This window comes from Rhinoraja longicauda, chromosome 21 (assembly GCF_053455715.1).
Source record: "Rhinoraja longicauda isolate Sanriku21f chromosome 21, sRhiLon1.1, whole genome shotgun sequence".
Taxonomy (NCBI): domain Eukaryota; kingdom Metazoa; phylum Chordata; class Chondrichthyes; order Rajiformes; family Arhynchobatidae; genus Rhinoraja; species Rhinoraja longicauda.
Window position 1 is genome coordinate 32,804,850 of NC_135973.1, and position 27,903 is coordinate 32,832,752.

The 27,903-nt window shown below is 40.3% G+C and overlaps 1 protein-coding gene across 3 annotated transcripts in view; it reads left to right on the forward strand.

Moving 5' to 3' along the window:
• Positions 1 to 27,903, forward strand: part of cfap70 (cilia and flagella associated protein 70) — a 72,697-nt gene that overhangs the window by 40,955 nt on the left and 3,839 nt on the right. For all 3 annotated transcript variants that reach the window (XM_078418274.1, XM_078418275.1, XM_078418276.1), the window contains 8 exons: positions 2,179 to 2,349; positions 9,360 to 9,509; positions 10,921 to 11,099; positions 12,563 to 12,715; positions 15,843 to 16,013; positions 20,175 to 20,264; positions 21,185 to 21,286; positions 24,960 to 25,007. In XM_078418274.1, coding sequence (XP_078274400.1) covers positions 2,179 to 2,349; positions 9,360 to 9,509; positions 10,921 to 11,099; positions 12,563 to 12,715; positions 15,843 to 16,013; positions 20,175 to 20,264; positions 21,185 to 21,286; positions 24,960 to 25,007 — 1,064 coding nt within the window. The remainder of the gene's footprint in view (positions 1 to 2,178; positions 2,350 to 9,359; positions 9,510 to 10,920; positions 11,100 to 12,562; positions 12,716 to 15,842; positions 16,014 to 20,174; positions 20,265 to 21,184; positions 21,287 to 24,959; positions 25,008 to 27,903) is intronic.

Below are 27,903 nucleotides of genomic sequence, written 5' to 3' on the forward strand. Positions count from 1 at the left end.
TATCCCTACCTCAGACAGTGCTTCAAAATGTTGCTGAACAATTTGTATAGATTTTTATTTCATTACAAAATGCACTATCAGTTAGTTATCACACATTCACTCATACGTGCACATACACTTTGACTTGTACATGCCCCTGCCTCTGTTTTGAAAAAGTAGAGGCAAAAGTTTTTGATCTGAATTATTTATTGCTGAAGGCCACCTAAACTAAATAGAAAAATGTTAGTTATAGAAAATATACCAAATCAAAAGTTTGGACAATTTTTACATTTTTATTTAAGTTTCACCAATTAATTACATGTACATCCTTGCCTTGAAATATCCAAAAGACAGTAATATTCAATTACGTATTCAATTACCCATAGTCAATTATTTGTCTGATTTGCCTTTTGGAAATACCTGAACATATTATTTAGCACACGTATATTTAATTTTATTTTGTTGGCAGTACAGTTTTGCCTCCTGATGTAATGGCTCACTTGAAATCATTCACCTATACCATAACACTGGATTGTGGGAATGAGAGATGGAGGTGAACTGTGGGGGTGATAAAGCAGGGGAATTGAGTGTTTCTTCCAGCTTAGACTTTATTCTTTCCAGAAATATTGGTGGTTCTGCCAAGAGCTGCCAATATTCACTCTGGAAAGATCTATCTTTAAATTGTGAGCTCCACCAGACCTATTACAAACTGGTGAAAATCTCAGGCAGAGCAGCTTTTTAGAATGGTAGATGTGCAATCTACTTAGTCCACTTAAGAATATGCCAAATCAGCCAATAAAAACAGATTTTATTTTTAATGCATTTTTTGAGGAGCTGGGCATCATGAGCAAGTCCAGCATTATTGCCTAACTGTAACTGCCTTTAAGATGCTCGGTGAATCGCCTTATTAATTCTCTACACAATGCTGTTAGGTACAGAGTTCCAGGATTTAGACCACGCAATGATGAAGGACCAGCAATGTATTTCCAGGTCAGGATGGTGTACTACTTAGAGCAGAACCTGCAGATACTGGTATTCCATCCTAATTCTGATCTAGTCCTTCCTGGTTTAGTTTTGTTTAGTTCAGTGATACAGCATGGAAACAGGCCCTTTGGCCACTGAGTCCAGGCCAACCACCTGTTCACAGTAGTTCTACATTACCCCATTTTTGCATCCACTCCCCATATATTAGGGGCAATTTAAAGGGCCAGTTAACCTACGAACCCTCAGGTCTTTGGGATGTGGGAGGAAACCATAGCACCCAGTGGAAACACATGTGATCACAGGGAGAATGTGCAAACTCAACACTGACAGCGCCAGAGGTCAGAATTGAAGATTCTCAGGTCTTCCTAATTCGGGTCGAAGGTCGGGTCTCTGGCATAGTGGAGCAGCAGCTCCACCAACTACGCCACTGTGCACCTGTATGGTTGTGGTTTTGGGAGGTACTGTTGGAGCTGCTGCAGTGAATTTGTTGATGATACACACTGCAGCCACACTGCACCAGTTGTGAACGGATTTTTTAGGGTGATGGATGGGTTATCTGCCAAATTGGCTCCTTTGTCTTGTACAGTGCTATGGTTCTTGATAGTTGTTGGAATGGAGTCATCCAGACAAATAAAAGTATTCCATCACACTCCTGACATTCCATTAAGATGGTGAAAATATCCAACCTATGCCCTGCTCTTACAGTTACAATATTTTTTTTGTGGCAGGAAGTACATGCAGGCTTCGTGCCAGTTAAATGTTATTTAAATGTTACTTGTCATTTTCAATGTCATCATTTAAGTTTGAATGACACGTACAACATTTGTGCCAGAGATACAAAAACAAGATTCCAAGCTGCTGAAAATGTGAGAAAAAAAATTAAAGATATTGCAATTACTCAGCGGGTCTGGATAGAACTGATGAAAAAACATTGATCTGAAATTCTAATTCTGTATGACTTTCTGATTATTTGCAGCATTTTCTGTTTTTACTTGCTTCTCAACTGTTTTTTAAAAGTAGTGATATACATGAGTAAATCCTCTTAACAAATATGGCAAACAGAATCTGATACTTGCTAAAGGAAGAGCAAAAGATTAAAAATTAATTTTTACGGCAGTTAGATTTCGCCATCCCTTCCTATATTTTCATTATTTGAAGTATTAATAACATATAGCAATCAGATTCTAGCTTTTAATGGAATCATTATATATTCAGGATTGTTCTATGAAAGTCAGGAACAGACAATTCTAGCAGAAATGGCCTTTTCAGAGGCAAGAAAGCTTGTAATGGCAACTGAAGCACCAAAAAGGTCTCCAGAAGATGTGATCGTCAACGCATCAAAGGTAACCAAGGTTCCAGAACCTGAACCTGAAGATGACAAAAAAGGTAAAATAACAGTTAGTTTACTTGGTAAATGTTATTAGAACCCATGCACAACCAACTTGTATGCTGGTGGGGAGGAGGGGAGAAATGGGTGTGCATGAAAATGGTCTCATTTTATTTTATGTTTCATATTCACTTCAGTTTGTATTAGATTCAGTCCTATGGAACATAAGGTATGCAAAGGGATAGAGAGTAGTTCAGTGTCTCAGTAAGAATAAGATTAATGGAGTGTAATGTAGAATTATTCAGTTTGAACAGAAGAATAGAAAAGCTGAATATTTTTTTTAATGTAACCCATGTGTGTATTCCTGTGCTTTGGTTGTTCTTGCACATGCAGCACAAAGTCACATAAATGCTAAAATCAATTAGGAAGTCAAATTATATCTTGGCCTTTGTTGCAAAGGAGTTGGAGTGCAAGGATAAAGCAAATATGTTAAATTCATAAACGGTATGGATGAGCTCACTCTTGGAGCACTGTCCAGGGTTTTGGTTTACTTACCAAAGGGAAAATATAATTAACTTTAGAAGTGAGTAGAAGTACAATGAAGGTTCATTTCATTGATTCTTGGGGTTATAGGGTTATCCCTTAAGCAGAGCTTTGTTTTACTTATTCATATCTCAGGACCTGGGTAGCAAGGCCAACCCAAGGATAAAGACCCTTGGGAGGCTGGTTGTTAGCCACCTTCTTGAACCCCTGTAGATCTTCTAGTGAAGCTACCGTTGGATGAGGAGTTCCAAATGACTTGGCAACAATGTAGAACCAGTGATGTGCTTTCATGTCTGGACGATGTGCAACCTGGAGGGGAACCTTCATGTGGTGGTTTCCTAGGTGTCCTTCTAGATGGTTAAGATGTAAGATTGTGAGGCACTGTCAGAGTAGTCCAGGTGACTAACTGCTGTGTATTTTGTAGATGGTACACATTGCACGTATTGTGTGGAGTGATGTTGGAAATGAATGATCATGGTAGTTGCTGGGGTACCAGTTAAACAGACTGAATTGTCCTGGATGATGGAAAGCTTCTTCAGTGTTGTTGGTCTGACAGTTATCCAATACAAGTGCAACAGATTCACTTACACCGACTTGGTGTGTTAAGAGGTGAATCCCTCACTTTAGCTCTTGTAGGCACATCATAGAACAGCACAGGAGCAGGTCCTATAGCACACAATGTCTGTGCCAACCATGATGCTGTATACTTTTCTCTTATGTTTGATCTCCCAAAGTGCAACATCTCATATTTTCCATCTGCCATTTTTCTGCCAATTTCCAACTGGTCTATATCTAGTTGACAATTATTCTCACTATCCACTACTCCATCAATTTTGAGTTGTCTGCAAAGTTACTATTCGCCTAATCTATATATTGTTATCCAAATCATTTAAATATATCACATTTAAATGTTTTATCAATAGTGACCCAAAGGATGTTGAGGTACGTGTTGAGGTAATCTATATACTAAAACTCTCGTTTGTTATCTTGTTTGTGACTGAACTTCAGCCAAAACGGTACGCGATAGCGCGACAATTTTAGGCGTTGTCACCATTGTCACTTTAGTGATAATGCAAGTAGTTTTATTGAAATCGGTGTTATATTTTTAAAGTTATTCACATTTTAAAGTTTAAAAGGAGGGGAGGGGGGAGGGGGAGCAGGGTGGTGGGAGGGAGAGGGGGAGTGGGGGAGAAGGGAGAGGGGAGGAGGGGTTGAGGAGAGAGGGGAGAGGACAGGGTGCTGCACCAATGCAGGAGGTTTGGGCCCAACGGGTCCACTTGGTCTCGTATCTTTTAAAATCAAGGTTAAGTGGTTGGACTCTGACTTGGTGGAGATGTCATTGCCTGGCACTTTTGTGGTGCATCTGTTACTTGCCATTTATCAGTTCTTGCCTGAATTCAACTGGTTCATAGAGTCATATTTAATTTCCTCCTCTTATAATGAAAGGAAGGTCACATGATTGGGCCCAGGTCACTATACCTAGGAACTTCTACATTGATATCCTGATGCTGGAAAACACACAGGTATCCTCCTGTGTATGGTGTAAGATTCCGACCATTGAACTAATTTCCCCTTTATATCCATTGACTTCACTTTTACCAGTGTTTTTTGATGACACATTCAGTCAAATGTTGCCTAGTTGTCAAGGGAATCACTCTTGCCTCACCTCTGGAATTCAGTTCTCTGCTCATAGTATGAAACAAGTCTGTCATGGAATCAAATAGCATGGAAACAGAACCTTCAGCTCAATTTGTCATGCTGACCAAGATGTTGAGATTTTTTTTTTTAGAGATACAGCGCAGAAACAGGCCCTTTCAGCCCACCGTGTCCGCGCGGACCAACAATCCCTGCACATTAACACACTATCCTATGCACACTTGGGTCAATTTTTTACATTTACCAAGCCAATTAACCTAAATACCTGTACGTCTTTGGAGTGTGGGAGGAAACCGAGGATCTCGGGGAAAACCCACACAGGCCACGGGGAGAACGTACAAACTCTGTACAGACAGCGCCCATAGTCAGGATCGAACCCGGGTCTCTGGCGCAGCATTCGCTGTAAGGCAGCAACTCTACCGCTGCGTCAGCGCCCTATGTGTATCCAAGTCAGTCCCATTTGTCTGTGTTTGGCCCATATATCTCTACCTTTCCTGTCAATGTACCTGTCCAAAAGTCTTTTCAACATTGCAATTGTACCTGCTTCTACAACTTCCTCTTGCTGCTCATTCTATTACCCTCTTTGTGCAAAAACTGCCCCTCATATCCCCTTCAAATCTTACCCCCTTCACCTTAAACACATGACCTTTAATTGTGGTGTATCCCCGGTAAAGCATTGTGACCATCCATTTTATCCATGCCCCTCATGAGTTTATTATGTACCTCTGTAGAGTCACCCCTCAGTCTTCCAGAAAAAAAGTCTCGGGCTATCCAACTTCACTTTATAACTCAAACCTTCCAGTCCCAGTAACATCTTGGAAAATATTTTCTGTACCGTTTCCACCTTAATGACATCCGACCTATACCTGGGTGACTAGAACTGTGCATAATATTTCATAGTGTTCTTGCCAGTGACTTGGACTGTTGCAATTTGACATCCCATCTCTTGTACTCAATATTTTTATTCACAAAATGCTGGAGTAACTCAGCAGATCAGGCAGCATCTCGGGAGAGAAGGAATGGGTGACGTTTCGGGTCGAGACCCTTCTTCAGACTCTTGTACTCAATACCCTGACCGATGAAGGCAAGGTTGCCGAATCCCTTTTTTTTTACCACCCTTCCATCTCTATCGCCACTTTCAGGCAACTATGTACTGTATACATCGTTCTCTCTGCTCCATAACACTCCCGAGGGCCCTTCCATTTACTGTGTAAGTCCTATCCTGGTTTAACTTACCAAGATATAACATTGGGCGGCATTGTGGGAGAGTTGCTGCCCTACAGCGCCAGAGACCCAGGTTCAATCCTGACTATGGGTGCTTGTCTGTATGGAATTTGTATGTTCTCCCCATGACCTGCATAGGATATCTCCAGGATCTCCGGTTTCCTCCCACACTCCAAAGACGTACAGGCTTGTACACTAATGGGCTTGGTATAATTGTAAATTTTTCTCCAGGTGATACAAAATTGGGTGGTATTGCAGGTAGTGAAGATGGTTATAAAAAATTGCAGCAGGATCTTGATTGGTTGGCTAGATGGGCTGAGGAATGGTTGATGGAATTTAATACAGAGAAATGTGAGGTGTTGCATTTTGGGAAGTCTAACATGGGCAGGACCTACACAGTGAATGGTAGGCCTCTGGGGAGTGTTGTAGAGCAGAGGAATCAAGGAGTGCAGGTACAGAGTTCCTTAAAGATGGAGTTGCAGGTAGATAGGATGGTCAAAAAGGCATTTGGCACATTACCTTCATCAATCAGAGCATTGACTATAGAAGTTGGGAAGTCATGTTGCAGTTATACAAGACATTGTTGAGGCCACATTTGTGTCTATCTACCACAGTATTGTGTTCAGTTCTGGGCACCATGTTATAGGAAAGATGTTGTCAAGCTGGAAAGGGTACAGAGAAGATTTACAAGGATGTTGCCAGAATAGAGGGTCTGAGCTGTAGGGAGAGATTGAGTAGGCTGGGTCTCTATGTTACAAAGGAACAGGTTCAAGGATCTGACTTACAAATCAGTTTTATTGGTAAGAAAGAGAACAAAAACAATACTTGTCTTGGTATGTGCGGGGTCCGTTTTACAACACTTGTTCTCTCTCTGCCTCCGTCCGCGGCGCTGATCGCGACTCAGCCCGTTGGTGAACCCCTCTCGTACATGAACTAACTTCTGGCTTACTGGTGCCTGCTTTTATACAGGTAAGAAATCAGCTGGTGAAATAATCGCCGATAAGTCCTGGCCAATGGCGGTTGGCCAGGACTGCCAAATTCAAACTATAACCAATGGCAGGGGACTGCATCCGAGCGTGCACCCCCCACCCCCCTTGGGAACAAAGCGCTATCAGCCGCAGGCTGGCGTGTAAAGCAATACACACAATGCTACAGACTTAGTGCGCATAGGTAATATAAACAGCTCTGCCGGTTTGGTGCGCAAAGGTTTAAACAATGTGCTGTCAGCTACAGCACTGTGGGCTCTAAATATAGCGCCACCGGCCGCAGCCTATGGACTTTAAATATAGCGTTATGGGTCACAGACTATTTGGGCAAAATTCTCATATAACATTCCACCCCCCGAACAGTCTGTTACCGTCCCATCCGGCCACAGGCTGCAGTAAAGTCCACGCGGTCGTGATGCCAATCCACACATACAACGTCGTAATATTATGGCCAACAAGATTGTCCCAATGGTCAGTCCCCAGTGCACCACTGTTGTCACCAGCCTCCAAACATCCCGGAAGGCCACCATCCTCCCGGCTTCCTGGATGTGGTAAGTGAGGTTGGTGATGTTCTCTCTAACCCCATTCAAGGTTAGACCTGTTACTGAGTCTGTATGACCACGCATGGTATAAATTAACTTGTTTTGTCAGAGGCCCCAAACCTTAATGTCGTCATCAATACCACCAGAGATAATCTGATCGCTTGTGTCATTAAACGTTGCTGCCGGTACTTGGTATGTGTTTTGAAATGTATGGATTGCAGCCTTCTTCCAAATGTCTAATGGCTTCACTGTTTCGTCATCGCTTCCTGTACAGACCAACTGTGGTCCCCGTTAGGTGGGATAACGTGAATTCACAAAGGATGTGTGACCTTTAAGTCTCTTGAATCTTTCACTGTCCCACACTGCTGCAGTTTTGTCTGTTGATGCCAAGGTGATGAGTGGCTGCTGCTTGTTGCGGGGGCGCTTGGTTTGCACTAGCACCATCGCATTTTCTATTTCTTTTTACCAAACATTTTCTATTCTATTCATCAGATCCTGCCGACTGCACCAATTGTTACAAGGGAACAGGTTCAAGGATCTGACTAGTGGAACAGAAAAAGGTTCACTCGTCTGTTTAGTTACAAATCAGTTTTATTGGCAAGATAGAGAACAAAACCAATACTTGTCTTGGTCTGCGTGGGGTCCGTTTTACAGCAGCACACCTCCCTCTCTCTGTGCCTCCGTCCACGGCACTGATCGTGACTCGGCCCAACGCTGAACCCCTCTCGTACATGAACACATCAGATTTATTGGCAAGAGAGAGAACAAAAACAATACTTGGTATGCGCGGGGTCCATTTTACAGCAGCACACCTTCCTCTCTCTGTGCCTCCATCCGCGGCGCTGATTGCGACTCAGCCCGTCGGTTTTGTATGTGGGAGGTCAAGTCTCTGAAATCTGAGTTTTAAGAAGATGTGACCAAAACGTTGATGAGGCTAGAGCTGTAGATGTTGTATCTATGGATTTCAGCAAGGCATTTGACATGGTTCCTCAGAATAGACTGCTATGAAAAGTTAAATCGCATGGGATTCAAAGACAGATAGCTGAATGGATAGAAGATTGGCTTTGTGGGAGGAAGCAAATGGTGATGGTGGAAGGTTACCTTTTGGATTGGAGGCCTGTGACTAGTGGTGTGCCTCAGGGTGTGACCTGGTGCTATTTGTCATCTATATCAGTGATGTGGAAGAGAACGTACATGGCATGATTAGCAAGTTTGCAGATGACACTAAAGTGGGTGATATTGTAGATACTGAAGATAGTTGTCAAAAATTACAGCAGGATCTTGATCGGTTTGGAAGGTGGGTTGAGGAATGTTTGATGACATTTAATACAGTGAAATGTGAGGTGTTGCATTTTGGGATGTCTAACAAGGGCAGAACCTACATAGTGGATGGTAGGGATCTAGAGAGTGTTATAGAGCAGAGGGATCGAGGAATGCAGTTCCTTGAAAGTGGCATCACAGATAGATAGGGTGGTCAAAAAGGCGTTCAGCACATTGACCTTCATTGGTCAGAGTATTGAGTATAGACGTTGGAAGGTCATGTTACAATAGTATAAGACATTGGTGAAGCCACATTTAGAGTATTATGTTCACTTTTGATTACCAAATGTAGGAAAGATGTTGTCAAGCTAGAAAGGATGCAGAGAAGATTTACAAGGATGTTTCTAGGACTCAAGGGCCTGACTACAGGAAGATTAGAACAATTAAGATAATGTCAATGAAATGTAAAAAATCTTTTGAAGGATTGGCAGTGTAACCACTAAAAGTCTTTTCCCAACTGGAGAGTCTTGTGTTCAGGGTTTCGGGATGATGGGTGACCTTAAGATTGAGATAGGGAAAAAAATTATACTTTCACATGACTGATCTTTGGAATTTTGTAGCAAGTTTGTTCTGGCTACTCAGTTGATAAGTATATTTATGACCAAGATAACTTTGGAATCAAGGAATTTGGAGATATACTGGGAACGTGGAGTTGACATAATTATTCTTCAATGATTATTATGAGTGCTGAACAGGATCAGAGAACAGTCTGGTTTGTTGCTACTGTTTTTGATGCCATTTTCATAACATGCATTTTGTTACAGGTTATGAATATAATCTTGTTTGTGTCTCCATTAGAGTCACCAGCTGTTACAGAGGAAAGTAAGCCTGTAGTTCGTGACACTGTTAGCATACAGTCTGTTTCAACCCCAGTTGACGTGCCTGCAGATATAGTTCAAGACTCTGATTCTTCAATCAGCCAGATAAGGAAGGCATCTTTCGATATAGGTCTGAATATATTTTATTTCTCTTTCCTTTAGCTCTTTCCCATACTCTCATTTCTTATCTTTATTATCTTGCCTTTTGAGAGATAGGAATTATGCTCTTTTACAGAATTGCATTATACATTCATCCAGAATTTAAGAATGTACGATCTTTGGGATAAAATTCAAATACAATCCAAGGGCATGCAATTTGAATATGGCCTGCATCTGAGTACTTAGATTTTTTGATGTCTGTCCTGATGTGGACCTGCCACAGAAGGTAGTTGAGGCCAGTTCATTGGCTATATTTAAGAGGGAGTTAGATGTGGCCCTTGTGGCTAAAGGGATCAGGGGGTATGGAGAGAAGGCAGGTACAGGTTACTGAGCTGGATGATCAGCCATGATCATATTGAATGGCGGTGCAGGCTCGAAGGGCCGAATGGCCTACTCCTGCACCTATTTTCTATGTTTCTATGACACACACAGGTTGATCCCATCAAGCTTCAGCCAGGTCGCCAGTCTAGTCACAAGCATCAACCAGGTTGGAATGGTTGGCACCTTCTAGTAGCAGAGTCAGCACTTCCTGGCAATTAGGATGACACCATGCATTGGAATATTTTTCATTTACTATTTTCTTTGGCTTTAATTCCCAAGCCCTTATATTGTGTTATTTCTATTAACTTAAAAGCATAACCTTATTTACAACATTAAATCAAAACTTAAATTAATATGTTGTCCCCATGAAACACTAACTCTTAGTGTACCCACCAATCTTGGAGACCTTGAATGAATCAATGGACACTGCATGCTCTTTCTCTAGGGACACTTTGGCAAGAAGTAACCTCAAAAGTGGGACAGCAGTTTATGAGCACATGTAAGCACAGTTATGAGCACAGTTTAAGAATAAGGGGTAGGCCATTTAGAACAGAGATGAGGAAAAACTTTTTCAATCAGAGAGTTGTAAATCTGTGGAATTCTCTGCCTCAGAAGGCAATGGAGGCCAGTTCTCTGAATGCATTCAAGAGAGAGCTAGATAGAGCTCTTAAGGATAGCGGAGTCAGGGGGTATGGGGAGAAGGCAGGAACGAGGTACTGATTGAGAATGATCAGCCATGATCACATTGAATGGTGGTGCTGGCTCGAAGGGCTGAATGGCCTACTCCTGCACCTATTGTCTATTGTAAGCAAAGAAGAAAAATAATTGTGGGAATAAAGGTGCATATTCTCCCAGCTATTTCTGCTACACTCCAGTCTTGTCATCTGAGCATTTCCCTCCACAGATGCTGTCCCACCCACCGACTTCCTCTCGCAGTTAGTTAAAAGCTGTTTTGTGAAGTCCAAATAATTTAAAAATTAATAGATGTTGCTCCAGATTCAAATCAAATATTTCATGACAAGCTGTGAAATATTACATAACTGTTCATGTTCTACTTTTAGTAGAAACAAAAAAAGGTATTGATGCCGTTGAAAATGTCACACCACCAAAGCAACAAGAAGAGCCAATACCTGATCCAAAACCCGCACCTGTACAGCCACGAAAAGAGACTACTGCTGTATTTTCAAGAAGTATTTATATGCAAGCAGCAAGGTTTCTATTGGATGTTAATGCACTGCAGGTTAGTTCTAATTGTTCTTTCAGAAAGCTTTCTTGTTATATGGCAACCTATTACATTTTGGAAATAGGAGTATATTAATTTGTTGCTGTTACAGAGAGAGAATGGTTTGGGCTACAGAGGTAATCAAAACAAAAAAAGAACTTACCTAGAATGAGAGAAGAAACTTGGCAGGTCTCCAGGAAACCCTAAGGTTTTATTATACAATTTCATTGAAATGCACTGTATTTGCTGGCCCTCTCTCATTGATCAAACTTCCACTGTGGCATTCTTTAATTGCTAGAATACAAGCTGCAGTACCACATCTCTGTTAGTATCGATACTGGGGGACACTCCAGAAAGAGTCAATTATCTTAATAAGCATAAGGAGAAAGTTTGCTATTCATAATTGGGTAAAATTGGCTCCATGACTGTTTGAATGAGATGGTTATGAGGAGCTGCAGGATCCCATTACTTGATGATGAACAGTTTCTAATATCTTAAGATGAAAGTTCAATTAATTTAGCTTATGTCCTCATATATATGGTTGAGTTAAAAAAAAAAACAAATGTATACTGTACACACCTATCAGATGATAAATGTAAATATTGCGTATTAGTTTTTAATCCATAATGATCCATACCTTAAGAGTTGGGATACATTTTAAAATTTGCTCTGTAAGCGCACAGTAGACATTCCGTGGATTTCCAACGTCATATTTTCTGTGGTGGTTCCATCAGAATAAAATTGTTGTTACTGTTCTTCAAAGGGTTCCTTGTAGCCAAAGGTTTTTACAAAGTAGGATTTGAAGGTCACCCAACTTTAATCACCCACTACTTCCCTTCAATATTGTATGAATGTCTATGTCTATATTCAGGGAAATGTTGCTTAAAAGTCTGTGATCTCTGACTTACCACTCATTCCAGTGGACCAACAAAATGGTTTCACAAGCTATGAATTCCTAGTAATGTTTCATTAACACATTATTTTCAATGAATTTATTTTCTCTCTCCCTCTCTCCCTCTCTCCCTCTCTCCCTCTCTCCCTCTCTCCCTCTCTCCCTCTCTCCCTCTCTCCCTCTCTCCCTCTCTCCCTCTCTCCCTCTCTCCCTCTCTCCCTCTCTCCCTCTCTCCCTCTCTCCCTCTCTCCCTCTCTCCCTCTCTCCCTCTCTCCCTCTCTCCCTCTCTCCCTCTCTCCCTCTCTCCCTCTCTCCCTCTCTCCCTCTCTCCCTCTCTCCCTCTCTCCCTCTCTCCCTCTCTCTCCCTCTCTCTCCCTCTCTCTCCCTCTCTCTCCCTCTCTCTCACACAGACACACAGTTTCTCTCCCTCTCATTCTCCCTCTTTCGTTTTCTCTTTTACACTCACTTTCACTTTCTCTCTCATTCTCTCTGTCTCATTTTCTTTCTCTCTTTTTCACTCTACATCAGAAGTCTGCCAATTTAAGATATGTCCACAGCAACTCATGAAAACTTTTCTTCTTGTTATTAGTTTGTATCCAGAGCTTTGGCACATGAGGTGATTTGCACCGAAAGTGGGTTAAGCTGTGAATATCACGTGGTTCTGGCTCGACTTTATGTACAGCAGGGGGAATTAGGAAAGGCAGAGGAATGTATTTCAGAAGCAGGACGAATCAATCATCAGGTAAGTCAGTAAATTAAAAGAAAGCAGAATGAAATCCTGACAATTTGTCAGATAAAAGGTCTTGAATTTTCTTTTAAGTCAAATGGTACTGAAATATTCAGCCATCTATATAAATTTGTCCATGGAATTTAATAATTATTTGAAGAAGAATCGGCTCAATTTATCTATATCTTGCGTCCTCTCCCTCACTATTGCAACATCACCATTAGAGTGGACTGCTGTCCTTCATCATGAAAACCGACCCTGCGGACATAATGGACTAATCTGATTTTACTGATAGTTTTGTGGTTCCATTTGTAGTTCAGTTCATCTCAGACTTTTATGCAAACTTGGCAAATGCTAACATTTGACACAAGTAATGCCTGACATCTACTCGCATTTTAGGCAGTACTCGCAGGACCTCTCATTTAGCTCCCTGCATTAGAAAATATAAATCTGACTGGCAAGCACTTTGGATGGCTAGCCCTGACATTGGGTTTGCTTCAGAATAATCCAATGCTTTATCTTTCTTACTCCTCGATCTCGTATTATTTTCTCGGACAGGAGCATGGACATTCAAGGGCCAACACAGCTAATTAAGTTTTCCAATCACAGGAGTAAGTCATTAACCCAAAACTGAGTGCACTGAGACTAGATACAATTCAGAAACTTAGACTTATTTAAAAGAAGACAAATATTGGGTCTACATTAATGTCTTTATACGGAAAGGTGGAGTCCATGGACAATCTTAATGTCAAAGAGATGCGGGAAAGGATATATGCAGACAAATTAGCAAAATGAGTAATGAAATCTAGAATAGCAATCGTTGGAATTTCAATTGCTCTGAATATTATTTGGAAAGAAGGTAAGAGAATGCCTTTTCTAGAATGTATTTCAGACACTTCCAAACCAAGTAAAGAAACTTGAAATGGGAAGATTTGTTATTAAATAATGTTTCGGAAGAATGAATAAGGAGATTACATCACTAGAAAAGGCTATCTCTCAGTGAGGTAGAGGAACAAAAGGATCTTAAAACACAAATATACCAATCATTAAAAGTTGTGCCACAACTGGCAAGGCTATAAAAAGTAACCCAAACACAATTATTATTTTGAAGAATAAAATTGAAAAATATGGAAGTGGTGCTGTGTCTGTATAGAATCTTGGTCAGGCCACACTTAGCACTGTATACAATTCTGGCTACCATTTCCAAAAAGGATATCAAAGCATTAGAGTAGATTAACCAGGATGATAACAGAAATGCAAGCATATATATTTGAAGAAAGGGTGAACAGACAAGGTTCCTTCTCCCTGCAGGGAAAGAACACTGAGAGATGACCTAATAGAGGTATTAAAATTAATAAATGTCTTGCGAGAATGTACAGCGAGAATATTTCCCCTCATGAGAAAGAGCATAACTACACATCATCAATAAGATGGGCTCCAAGAAATCCAGTGAGGAATTTGGAAGAAACATCTTAACCCAACAAGAAACAAGATTATGAAACTTGCCATCCACAGAACATGGTTGAAATGAATAGAACGGACATATTTCTACAGAAGCTGAACAAGCAATTGTTAGAATAGAGGATCGTAGTTTACAAATTTAGATACTGAAACTTTGGATAATAATAATGGAAGGAGGCTTGAGAACAGCAATAATGTCCACATGAACTGATTGGTCCAAATATTTTCTGCCTCATTGATATGCAATCCATATGCTAAATTGTTATATTTTGCATGTATTATCTCTTGTAATTCTTTGTACCAAACTCTATCATCACACATTTTTCAAATGAAGTTTTATTTGTATATTTACCCAATTTGCCAGCTGCTCTGTGTCTTCTTGAAGTCTCTTAATGCCTTCCTAACTGTGCACTACACATCCAAATTTCTTTACATCCACCAATCTAAAGTAGAGCTGCTGATCCATTTATTTTATTTCTCATTCTACATGAATGTATAGAACTTTTAAATGGGGAGAGACATCATTCTACCCTCGTCCCTTGATGTTTTTATACAATTTTTAACATATCTTTATCACCTTTTTATTGCTTTTGTCATATTTTTAGTTTGGTTACTTTTGTAAATATATTTTCTGAACATAATATAAATCTTGTTTATCATACTACATATAGACATCCTTTGCTACTTTGCAATCATTATTTTATTTTTTTCTACCGTCTGTCCACCCTACCTACTTCTTGGCCCTGTTGTACTTTATTTAAAGATCTTTCCAACTTTCTGCAGTCCTGGAATCCTGAAATTCCTCCCCTTGCATCACGTAAGTGAATTTGACACAAGCTGGATGAAACAAGGAGAAATAAAGACAGTTTAAAGTTTTTTGGTACTCCTATTTCCATAACCATCAGATTTCTGACCCGACCCAAACCAACCGGAATCCTACAATAGAACAGAAATTGTTTTCTAATTGTGTTTTGCACAGATGTCTAATTTTTTGCACACTTTTTCTTTTCATGGCTTGCAGAATTTATGTGCACTTTATGATTTTTTGTGTTGTCTGTGACTGTGCCCATGATTTTCGTAATACCACTACCTCATCTTACTTGTGCATGAAGCAACAAATTCAACTTGTTGACGCACTAAAAATGTTCTCAGTTTTTGCCTCCCATCAGCATTACTGCACAGCGACAATCTCGTAAGTTATTTGTCAGTAATGTTTACTTTTGTCACTATTGCCTTTCTCCTCGATCTCGAGGTAAACGTTGAAAATATCTCAAATATTCAACAATTTCAATCCAATTGGATCATCCCTCGTTCTCAGAGTCCATTTTGTCAGATATTATACCTAAACATTTTATTCCAGTTTTGTCTGTAGAGCCATTACCTTGTTAAAAAATATTTAATTTTATTTATCTTGTTTTAGAATCATTACATTGTTTGCATTGTATATTTTATCTGGCACATTTTCTCAGATGTAACCAAGCTCCTTGATATGACAGCATTACTGAAAACCAAATTTTGATATGAATTAACTAAACTCTGATGGTAGCAAATAATTTGCAAGCCTTTGTGTCAAACTGTGCTTCTAACATTTCTTTATTGTTTATAGAAAATCAACATTTTTTCTCAACAAATATATTTTTCTTTCAATAATCTGAATTTCACAATAAATGTCTTATTTCAGAATTCAGATCTATGGGCTTTACTGGGACATTTAAGCTACATGAAAGAAGACTATGATGAGGCTAAGGAACATTATGCACGCACACTGTGTTATGTCGATGATGCATTTGACATGCATGCCATCTGCTTGAGACTAGGATCCATCTATCTCAAGGAAGGCGAAGAGGAGTCAGTAAGGACATTTTATTAATTACCCAATTTTGTGGAAAATATAAATGAATGAGAATCATCAAAAGTTAATTATTTCATAGAATGGGCTCATATGACATCTTTGTTTTTATTTTTATTTATTTTTGTCGTTATAACTAAAGCATGATATTGTTTCACATTGACTTACTCCCATTGAACTACTTTTCAAATATGAACAGCATGTTTAATCAATATTTTTTTTTAAATGAATTAAAAATAAGATTTATCTTGCTGAAAGATAAAACATGATGCAATTTCAATAGGTTTATTAAAATCTAACCTCCAGCGCTCATTTGAAAATATAAAACAGTATGTCTATCACATATTAATGTTGATAGGTGGGTCAGGTTAATACAGGTACACCACCGATTTTCCGGCAGCAACAGTCACTTAATAACAATTCAAAATGCAGGTTGAACACTGATTTTCTGGCAACTGATGGTCCGTCTGCCCCCCCCCCCTATTAATCCAAACAAAACTACAAGAGCTCAGTTAAATTCCTAGAGCTGCCACAGATGGCATTGTAAACTGAATGTGATGGAATGACATGCCCACCCATCCCTGGTTCCTACCATCTTCTCGGATGTTTAGAGCCCCAGATTTCGACCGCACTCATGACTCACAAGATGCATCAGTGAGCCCCTCTCACCTGCTTCTATTTCTTGCGGTAGGTGATGGCTTTATCCACTCGACCACCGCCACCTGCTTCTCCCATTGTTTTGTTCTCAGCCTCTTCTCCCTCCCCACTGCCGCTGCTCCTCCTTCTCTCCCGGAGTCGCCGACATACTCCACCTTGGAACCGACAGCAGGTGAGAGGGGAGGAAGCCTCACGGTAACTCTGCCTAGTTTTAAAACGCTGGAGTAACTCAGCAGACTGAATCAGTCTGAGGAAGGGTCCTGTTGTCGCCTATCTATGTTCTCCAGAGATCCTGACCTGCTGAATTACTCCAGCACTTTGTGTCCTTTTGTCTATTAACCATCATCTGCAGTCACCATTCCTTCTGCTATGGTCTGTTATAACAAAGATTTACTGTAAACGGACTATAGCAGAGGCACAATGAAAGTTATTGCAGTGTCACAATAACATTCTCCCCTCCTCCGCTGGAGCGTTTGTCTCCTCGCTACTTAGAATTCCTTTCATTTCTCTCGGCACCGGCACTCTGCGTATCTCCATCACCTATCCCTGGTCACGCTTCCAACCCTCAACTTCCCAGTTTCGTTCAGTGCCCCCCCTTAGTCCTGCCACAGCTCACCAACCATTGGGGCCAGTAGCCCAGAGTGACTTACATGACCAGGAATCGGGTTGCCATGGTCCGCAGTAATTGAGCAGGAAGCCAGTGGCTACCCTTGCCACAATCATGACAAAAGTGAAGTTGAGCGTGAAATGTCGTCCTGCATATCACAATCTACTGAGGGAAATGGAGAGACAACTCAATGTGAGTGAGAAAAGAAATAATGTGGAAAATGGCGGTCTCACATATACTGCAGCTGTGAAGAATAGTTTCCGTCTGGTAATTTTATTCAGATTAAAGGTGGTGCTGGACCATTAGTTGCCGGAAAATCGGTGGTGTACCTGCACAATTCAAAAATATTGAAAGCATTTTCATTAGGTTATTTCTAGGAAATTTTAAAATGATCATACCTACATGGATAGGACAAGGTTGGAGGGATATGGACCAAACGCAGGCAAGTGGGACTAGTGTACCTGGGATATGTTGGTCGGCGTGGGCAAGTTGTGCCGAAGGGCCTGTTTCCCCACGGTATCGCTCTACGACATATTTGACATATTTATTGTCTTTAAGACTTTTAAACAATGAATACTGGCTTTTGCAGCAGTATACATTTGGTGCTTGTACTCCACAACATTTCCATCGTGCTCAGGAATTTGCATTAGTCATGATGAGTAAAGGTCTTTGTGGAAGAAAATAATGTATTTCAATTTCTTTATTTGTGACCCAAAAGCATCTTCCAATTGAAAAGTGAAAAGAATGCACTGTTCCTTCTATAGGGCCTTCAGTTTGTTCACATTCATCAATAGGTGAACCAGCAAATATTTTTTATATGATAGTCAAAAGATAGTTACAAGGCATTAAAAGTGTCATGTGCTTGACAATAATAATGACATTAAAGTGTCCAGTTATTGCACAGCACATATGTAATATTGCACAAACATGAAATTAAATTATCGAGTGGAAAGGTCCAGGATGAGGGATGTGGAAAGATGGGGTCAGTCTACCCAATGATAGAAGGGGGAGGAGTTGTACAGGGAAAAATAATCTTCTGGGGTGTTCGGTGCTACACCTTGGTGGGACCAGTATGTTGCTGAAGGTGCTCCTTCGGTCGACCAGTGTGTCACGGAGGGGGTGAGATGTATTGGCCGGGATGCTCCGCAGTTTGAGGAGCATCCTCCTTTCTGAAACATCGCCAATGAATCCAAATCCATTCCAAGGACGGAGGCAGCCTTCCAAATGAGCTTGTTGATTCTGTTGGCATCCATGGCCTTTGCCCTGCTACCCCAGCACATGACAGCGTAGAAGATGGCACTGACCTCCACCGGTTGATAGAACATCTGCAGCATCTTACTGCAGACATTGACCACTATTGATATTAAAAATAAAATTGGATTCTACTCTGCACTATCACTATACACACACTTTCTTTGGTGATATAGAATTCCTGAACATCAAATGTATTGATTCTCCTACAATTCCATCAAGTGCAGTTTTAAAGTAATGTTTTCAGTCTTCCTGAACTGTATGGTGCTATCAATGGAGCTTATCATTACTTTATTCTTGGTGTAAACTGTGACACTTTTCTGATTATTTCTTGGTGTCTGCCACTGACACATATTGGCTTCAATATAAATACTACTTTTACGATTTGGGGGAAAAAATGATAGCTGCTGGAGGAAGTGATAACATCTGGAAGGGAAATAGATAGTCAGTGTCTTGTGTTGAGATCCTTCATCGAGATGAGAAGAATAGAGGGGAAGTAACCAGTATAAATAATGACAAAAATTGCTGGAGATACCTGCTGAAATACTCCAGCAATCTATTGTTCAAACTCCAGTATCATTGCCAATCCCATTCACTGCCTTCTCCCTTATAAACAATTTTCCATCCCAAAAAATCCTTCAGATTTATCCACGTGCTTCACATAACAATTTTCAGTCCTTCATCTCTCATCTGTGGAAATAGATTGTTTATTAACAAATTTGTATTCTCATCAAGGATCACTTTCATTTCTTTAAAGTTTGGGGTACCTAATACCTTGAGACGAGCTAAGAAATTTTTTAATAATCTGTCATTAAACCTTAAATCTATAGATAAATGGAAATTTATTGAAAACTTTATTTACCTCAAATATCCCCTATATTTTGAATTTGCCTCTGTAACCAGGACAGCTACATTTTCAGCATCTGAGGCTCACATCTACATTAAATACTGCCTAACACAATGATGACAAGAGATGTTACAAGTCATTCCAAGTTACGGAAGGGTTACCTTCCTGTGAACTGTTCATAACCCAATCGATTTGCAAGTCAGAAATGCGGCTGCAAATGTCGAGTGAGGTTGAGGTTTGGGAACGTGACCAGGGACAGGCGGCTGCGAATCTTGATAGCCCACGGCAGAAAATTGCGCCGATCCATCCCACTGACTCTGAAATGTTCATTCGCGTGTACAAGCCATACTGTACAAAGGTCAGCATTCGGCAGGAGAGAGTCTGCACGGATATTACATACTACCAATATTATCATATCATAGCATATCATATATATACAGCGCGGAAACAGGCCTTTTCGGCCCACCAAGTCCGCGCCGCCCAGCGATCCCCGCACATTAACACTATCCTACACCCACTAGGGACAATTTTTTACATTTACCCAGTCAATTAACCTACATACCTGTACGTCTTTGGAGTGTGGGAGGAAACCGAAGATCTCAGAGAAAACCCACGCATGTCACGGTGAGAACGTACAAACTCCTTACAGTGCAGCACCCGTAGTCAGGATCGAACCTGAGTCTCCGGCGCTGCATTCGCTGTAAAGCAGCAACTCTACCGCTGCGATAGTGAAGTCTCATTTACTTTTATTGTTTAAATAGATTTGTAAGTCATTTAATTATTGTTTCTGTTTTGTTTTCAGTATAAATCAGCCAAATCGGTCTACCTCTTTGCCAGTGAGAGAGCACCATCCTGCTTGACTTGGCTTGGAGTTGGCATTGCCTGCTATAGGGTAAAAATACCTGTTTGTGAATTATTTTGGAATGGGTGGAAATGTTCAGGCTGAGTGTTAGGAAGGGTTGCCATCCTTGATTCACACATTGAACATGATTCAGAAACTCATCTCACGTTGGTTAAATTTCCCTTTAATTCTGAGATAGAAGAGCAGTGGAATCAAAGATGACCCTTCATCTTTGTCCATTCTATCTCAAGTCGGATGGACAAAAATGAGAATGGTGTTGATAGGTGGAGCTAATCTGACTATTTAGAAAATATTTTTATTTTTCAGTTTTAAAGTAGATAATCTCAAATGTTCCTCTACTAATTTTTCTAAACTCAACTAATTTCCATCTGTTATGGTTTGGTCCTTTACATTCCCTTTACATTTGTTTTGTCTTTTTTGTTTATAATTACTTTGCAAATATCTAAACTATTTAATAAAATAAACATCCACAACAAAAGAATGTTCACATATAAAGGCTTTCTGTTTTTCTATCCAGGTTCAATGAAAAGTTATGAGAACTCAATTTTGGTCAGTTTGACAATGTTCTAAATATGTTGCTTGGTTACTCACGATATTTTGCAATTATAAAAGGACTTACAAAATGAATCACAGAGGATGGGGTCTAGAAGGCTACACCTTGTGACTGAAATATTATATAATCTAATTATGGTAATTTGTATTTGAAATTTCTCATACTGTGAAACATTATATAAAGGAGACAAATATTGGAAGGAACTATTAAAAATTAAATTCGATTTTTGAAATTGAAATTGCAATAAAATAAAATTAAGTAACCTTTTGAAAGAATTGGGAAAGCACATTTTAAATATATGTTCCAATGGATCAGCATTGAGATCAGTTACCTCTATCTTAGATGTTTCGTATGATAAATTAAGAGATTAATTCTGTTCTTTCTTATATTTACTCAGCTTGATGAATTGAGGGATGCTGAAGATGCTCTGTGTGAAGCAAATATCCTCAATAATTCTAATGCAGATGTCTGGGGCTATCTTACATTAGTATGCCTAAAGGTACGGAAGAAATTTATTATTGAAAATGGCAATAATTTTGTATTGTAGCAGAATTAATTTTATTACTTAACATCCCATAAATCTTGGAATTTCACTTCATAACAATTGGTCAAGGAAGCACTGGCTCTTTACTATACTGAGTCAAGTATTCCCATAAAGTTCTGGTTTGAGCTTAGTGGGTTAATTTCATGTGGGAAGGAATACTCTGTAGGTTCAAATCAGTTTAATACAAGGTAAGAAGATTACGATTTCCAGTCCTACCTCCAATTTTGAAAACTTAATGTGACATTCTGGTGCGGTAGAAAGTGCTTGGCAAGTGTTAATTGTGCCAAGTTTGCACATTCCCTCTGTGCCCGGGAGAGTTTCCTCAGGTGCTCCAGTGACCTCCCACATAGAAGTGTTATTGTAAATTATCCCTCAATGTCAGTTATTAGCAAAAAACACTTTAATCTCCATTAGCTATTCCTCAATTCACTTGCCCAGCTGATCAAAATCACACTAATTCTTGATAACTATGTTCACTCCCGGCACCTCATGAATGTTTTAGTAATGATTCCCATATCTCGGCCAGGATTTCTGTAATTTTTTCTCTAACTTCCTATGATTTTCCTGGGATATATTCAGGAGATTTATTAACCTAATATATTCTAGGATGTCCAACACTTCCTCGACTGTAAAATAGATTGTCCTCAAGACAACTTCGTCTTCCCAATAAGGTCCCACAGCTTACTGTTGACGAAGGAGGGGAGCGATATTTCTTGACGCAAAACCACAACAGAGAGATCTTCACGACGTTTCAGTTTAGTTAGTTATTTATTTAAGTAACAATACAAAACAAATCAGTATATCTCCCGTCGTAAACTTCTGGTAAGAACTTAATATCTCATCATCACTCCTTCGTATCCTGTTTTTAACCTGCTAAAACCTTAGCAGTGCTCTTAACGTAACTGCCGCATTACGTAAGTGTTGGCTGAATTATAATTCAGGCCCTTCCCATGGCACCTCCCAGTCCATACACATAAGACTAGTATTATCTCACAACAACCTCCTGGTGACCAAAAATAATACAGCAGGATACAAAATAATATAATAATATGCTATCTGGACTACATTTCCCACCCGGTCTCCTGCAAAAAGTCTATCCCCCACTCCCAATGCCTCCGTCTACGCCGCATCTGCGCCCGGGATGAGGTGTTTCACACTAGGGCATCAGAGATGTCCTCGTTCTTCAGGAAACGGGGCTTCCCGTCTTCCATTATAGATAAGGCTCTCACTAGGGTCTCTTCTACATCCCGCAGCTCCGCTCTTGCTCCGCCTCCCCCCATTCGTAACAAGGAGAGAATCCCCCCGTTCTCACCTTCCACCCCACCAGCCAGCGAATCCAACAAATCATCTGCCAACATTTCCGTCACCTACAACGGGACCTCACCACTGGCCATATCTTCCCATCCCCTCCCCTTTCTGCGTTCTGCAGAGATAGTTCCCTCCGTAACTCTCTGGTCCACTCGTCCCTTCCTACCCAAACCACCCCATCCCTGGGCACTTTCCCCTGCAACCGCAGGGGATGCAACACCTGTCCCTTTACCTCCACCCTCAATTCCATCCAAGGACCCAAACAGTCTTTCCAGGTGAGACAGAGGTTCACCTGCACCTCCTCCAACCTCATCTATTGCATCCGCTGCTCCAGATGTCAACTTATTTACGTCGGCGAAACCAAATGCAGGCTCGGCAATCGCTTCGCTCAACACCTGCACTCAGTCAGCACTAACCAATCTGATCTCCCGGTGGCTGAGCATTTCAACTCCCCCTCCCATTCCCAGTCTGACCTTTCTGTCATGGGCCTCCTCCAGTGTCATAGTGAGTCCCATCGGAAATTGGAGGAACAGCACCTCATATTTCGCCTGGGCAGCTTGCAGCCCAGTGGTATGAACATTGACTTCTCCAACCTTAGATAGTTCCTCTGTCCCTCTCTTCCCCTCCCCTTCCCAGATCTCCCACTGTCTTCCTGTCTCCACCTATATCCTTCCTTTGTCCCGCCCCCCCTGACATCAGTCTAAAGAAGGGTCTCGACCAGAAACGTTGCCCATTCCTTCTCTCCTGAGATGCTGCCTGACCTGCTCAGTTACTCCAGCATTTTGTGAATAAATACCTTTGATTTGTACCAGCATCTGCAGTTATTTTCTTACACTAATAATATGCTAAGATAGATAATAAACACAAAATGGCTCCTACAATCTCCATGAACTTTTCCAAGTCTTCATGGATTTCTCCGCTGTAAAAAGAGAATAATGGAGAATTTTTCATTGAGGTCCTGACCCATCTCCTGCAGCTCCATGCATAAAATTTGGTTTATGGGGAGCCCCCTTCTCTCTGCAGTTACTCTTTCCCCCTTTATATACCTGTAAAATCTCTTTGGATTCTCAATCTTATCTGCCAGAACTATCTCATGTCCACTTTTTGCTCCTCTGATTTCCTTCATAAATATGCTAAATAAACATGTTAATTAAATTAACTAAGTATATTAGCTTATTACACTTGAACATCCCCGAGAGATGGATATCTGCCTCGTCTTTTTTGTCAGCATGTGAACATCGGGTACGACCATGTTGCCATTGCTACAATAATCTGTTCAGAAAGCACACATCAGCCAGACTTTCACAAGAACGGTTACTTATCAAAAGGTATGGGATTAGCCTTCATTGGAAATGTATTTGAAAGAATGTTCTTAGAAGAAGAAATAAAAACTATCTCTCTTTTAGTTTTCCATGCTAGAGGTACAGCATGGAAATGGGCATTTCAGCCCATCGAGTTCACGCCAGCCATCGATCCCCCATTCACATTAGTTCTACGTTGCCCCACTTTCGCATCTGCTCCCTACACATGGGGGGCAATTTCCTAGACCAATGAACAGACTAACCTGTACGTCTCTGCGATGTGGTAGGAAACCGGAGCACCCGGAGAAAATCCACGCGGTCACACTGAGAACATGCAAACTCCACACAGTCAGGATTGAACCCAGGACTTTGGCACTATCAGGAGCAGTTTTACAAGTTCTGATTTTATTGAAGATCAAAATCTTTATTAGTGTTATATTTTAATGTTCAGGTGAAATAGGCTATTTAAGAAAGAGACACCATTTTATTTGAGGTTTATTTAAGGTTTTATTCTGTTTTGACCACACTAATCATTCATATTCAGCAGAGAGTACTTCCACTTCTCAGGAAACAATTGAAGATAAATTCTGATAATTCTTCAGCTAGAAGTCCAATCTTCCATTGAAATTAATAGAAATCAATATCAAACAGGCTGTCTACACCATGCAATGGACGCAAAAATGGTCCCGTTTTTAAATATATCTCAATTCCTGTCTGAGGTTTTTGATAGAGTACTGAGCAGTTCTTGCTTTTTAAGAAAAATCAAATATGAATACATATTGGTTTCTCTAAATTTCACTGATGATGATAATTAACTTTTTTTTGTGATTTATTTTTGATTAAAGACAGGACATAACCATGATTTTTTTTAGTCAGATAAATTATTCTGTATTTTACCCAGTGCTTTAATTTATTTGGAAATAAGGTAATGGAAATATTCAGTTGCGGTCCAAAGTGCAAACATCTGTGTCCTAACTGAGTACGATTTCATTAATTTAATTCAATTTTCATTATTTCAGACAAGGAGAAAACTGGAAGCAGAACAAACCTATAAATATGCAATAAAGGTTAGTTTCACCATTGAATTTGTTTGGATTTTCCCCTTCATTACAAGTTTATTATGTAAAAACAAAGGATGGTAAGAAGGGTGGTTTCACATGGGATGGTGTGATGAGGTCGAAGGCTGTTTGGCAGAAGCAGAACTTGAGACTTTTGGGACAGAAATTCATGTTGCTTTCTGTGAAAAGGATTACCATGTTAATCTATTTGTGGAGCTCTAAGAAATGGGTGAGGGCTTAGTGAATACTTCTCATCTGTATTTAACATGGAACTTAATTGCCTTCAACAAGAGGCATTATTTCAAAATGGATTATTGCCATTTGCTTGGAATAATCAAATACTATAACTCTGGGAACAGAAGGGTATTAAAAATATAGGAGACTGCTATGAAGGGAATATCTTTTTGACATTTTCGCAATTGAGAAATAAATATCAAATTCCAGGGAATAGTATTTTTTTCTATTATCAATTACAATATTTTTTAAGGGAAAAGTTAGGTAATTCAATGTCTCTATTTCAGATTAAAGGAATCGAATCTTTGATTCAGGGCAAGGGAATGAAAAAATTTATATCATCAATGTATAAATTACTACAGATATCTAGTCCAAAGATAGGAATTCATAAAGCAAGACAAAGATGGGAAACAGATCTTAATATTACTATTGATGAACCAAGTTGGGAAAGACTGTGTTTAGATAGTATGAAAAATACTTTTAATGTGAGATACAGCTTAGTACAGTATAATTTTTTGCAGCAACTATATTTAACCCCGGAAAAATTAAATAAATTTAAACCAAACTCATCTGAAAGGTGTTTTAGATGCAACCAAGACGTGGGCACTTTTATACACTCTACATGGGCATGTCAGAAGGTAATTCCTTTTTGGCAAGATCTAAAAAAGTTTTTAGATCAATTGATGAATAAGATCATACCAATGGATTCAAGGTTGTTTTTGCTAGGAGATACAAAAGGAATAATACCAAAGCTAAGTTTGGATAAACATCAGGAAAGATTTCTCAAAATATCATTAGCAGTAGCAAAAAAATGTGTTGCGGTCACATGGAAAGAACAAAATGAAATAAGATTTGAAAGATGGCATGCAGAAATGCGGAGTTGTATCCCATTAGAAAAAGCAACGTATAATCTGAGAAATGGATATGACTTCTTTTTGAAGGTGTGGAACCCATTCATGGCAAAGCTAGGATTAAGAATAGGAAGTAGTTAAATTCAGGATTGCTTTGATACCTAACAAGAATTTAAAAAGAAATTACTCGGAAGTGACTCCCTCGGGACTCCAGGTTTTTCTTTTTCTTTCTTTCTTCTGCTTTTTCTTTTTCCTTCTTTTGAACTGGGGGGTGGGGGGGTGGGGGGGAGGGGAGAAAATACAGAACAATACGTGTATAATCGGAGTTATAGGTCAGTGACTATTGTTTACTAAGGAATGTAAAATGTATAACGTATGGGTTCTGTTAAAACTTAAATAAAATATTTTAAAAAAAACTTTAAAAAACATGGAAGCTATTAAGTTCAGGGGAGGGAGTAATGATATCCTGGAGCATATCAACATAACAAAGGAGGAGCTGTCAGAGATTTTCAGACACACAAAGATGGTTAAATCCATGGGGTCTAAAGAGGTGTAACCTAGAATGTTATGATCAGTGAAGGAGGAGATTTCTGGGGCCATAGCAGAGATTCGTGATTCATACATGAGATATGAAAAATACTGAAGGTTAACTAATGTTGCATTATCTGCCCTGATGCAGTCGTCAATGTAGCAGAGATAGAGTTCAGGGATAGGGCCTAGCTCCTGCACCCATGCAGAACTCATGGACTTCATTAACTTCATTACCAATTTCCATCCTGCACTCAAATTCACTTGGACCATCTCTGAAACCTCTCTCCCCTTTCTTGATCTCCATCACAGGAGATAGACTATCGACAGACGTCTATTATAAACCTACTGACTCCCACAACTATCTCGAATTCCTTTATTCCCACCCTGTCTCCTGCAAAGACTCTATCCTCTACTCCCAATTCCTCCGTCTATGCCACATTTGCGCCCAAGATGAGGTGTTCCACACTAGGACATCCAAGGTGTCCTCATTCTTTAGGGATCGGGGGTTCCTCTCTTCTATCATAGATGAGGCAATCGCAGGTGTCTCCTTGGTACTCCACACCTCTGCTCTTGTTCTCACTCCAGTCACAACAGGGACAGAGTCCCCCTCATCCTCACCTTCCACCCCATCAGCCGTCGCATATTGCTCATAATCCCTTGACATTTGTGCCACCTCCAACGGGATCCCACCGTTTGTCACATCTTCGCATTCCCACCCCTTCCCGCTTTCCGTAGAAACCATTCCCTCCGTAACTCTCTGGAATCCCTTCCCACACAAATCACCCCCTCCCAGGTACTTTCCCGTGCAACCAAAGTAGATACAACACCGGTCCCTAACCTTCCTCCCTCAACTGTCTAGAGACCCTGACATTCCTTTCAAGTGAAGCAGAGGTTCACTTGCACCTCCTCCAATCACATCTACTGTATCCGCTGTGCCAGGTGCGGATGCCTATATATCGGCAAGACCAAGTGCAGACTGGGCGATCGTTTTGCTAAACACCTTCACTCAGTCTGCCTAGGCCTATGCGATCTACCGATTGGCAAACACTTTATCTCCCCTTCCCATTCCCACACTGACCTTTCTGTCCTTGGCCTACTCCATTGTCAGAGTGAGGCCAAACACAAATTGGAGGAATAGCACCTCATATTTCGCTTGGGCAGCTTAAAACCCCGTGGTACGAATTTTGATTTCTCTAACTTCAAATAACACTTGCATCCCCTCTCACTCCGTTCCTCCCCCAATGTTTCACTGTGGTCCTGTTGAGTTTCACTGTCTGTGTGACTCATTA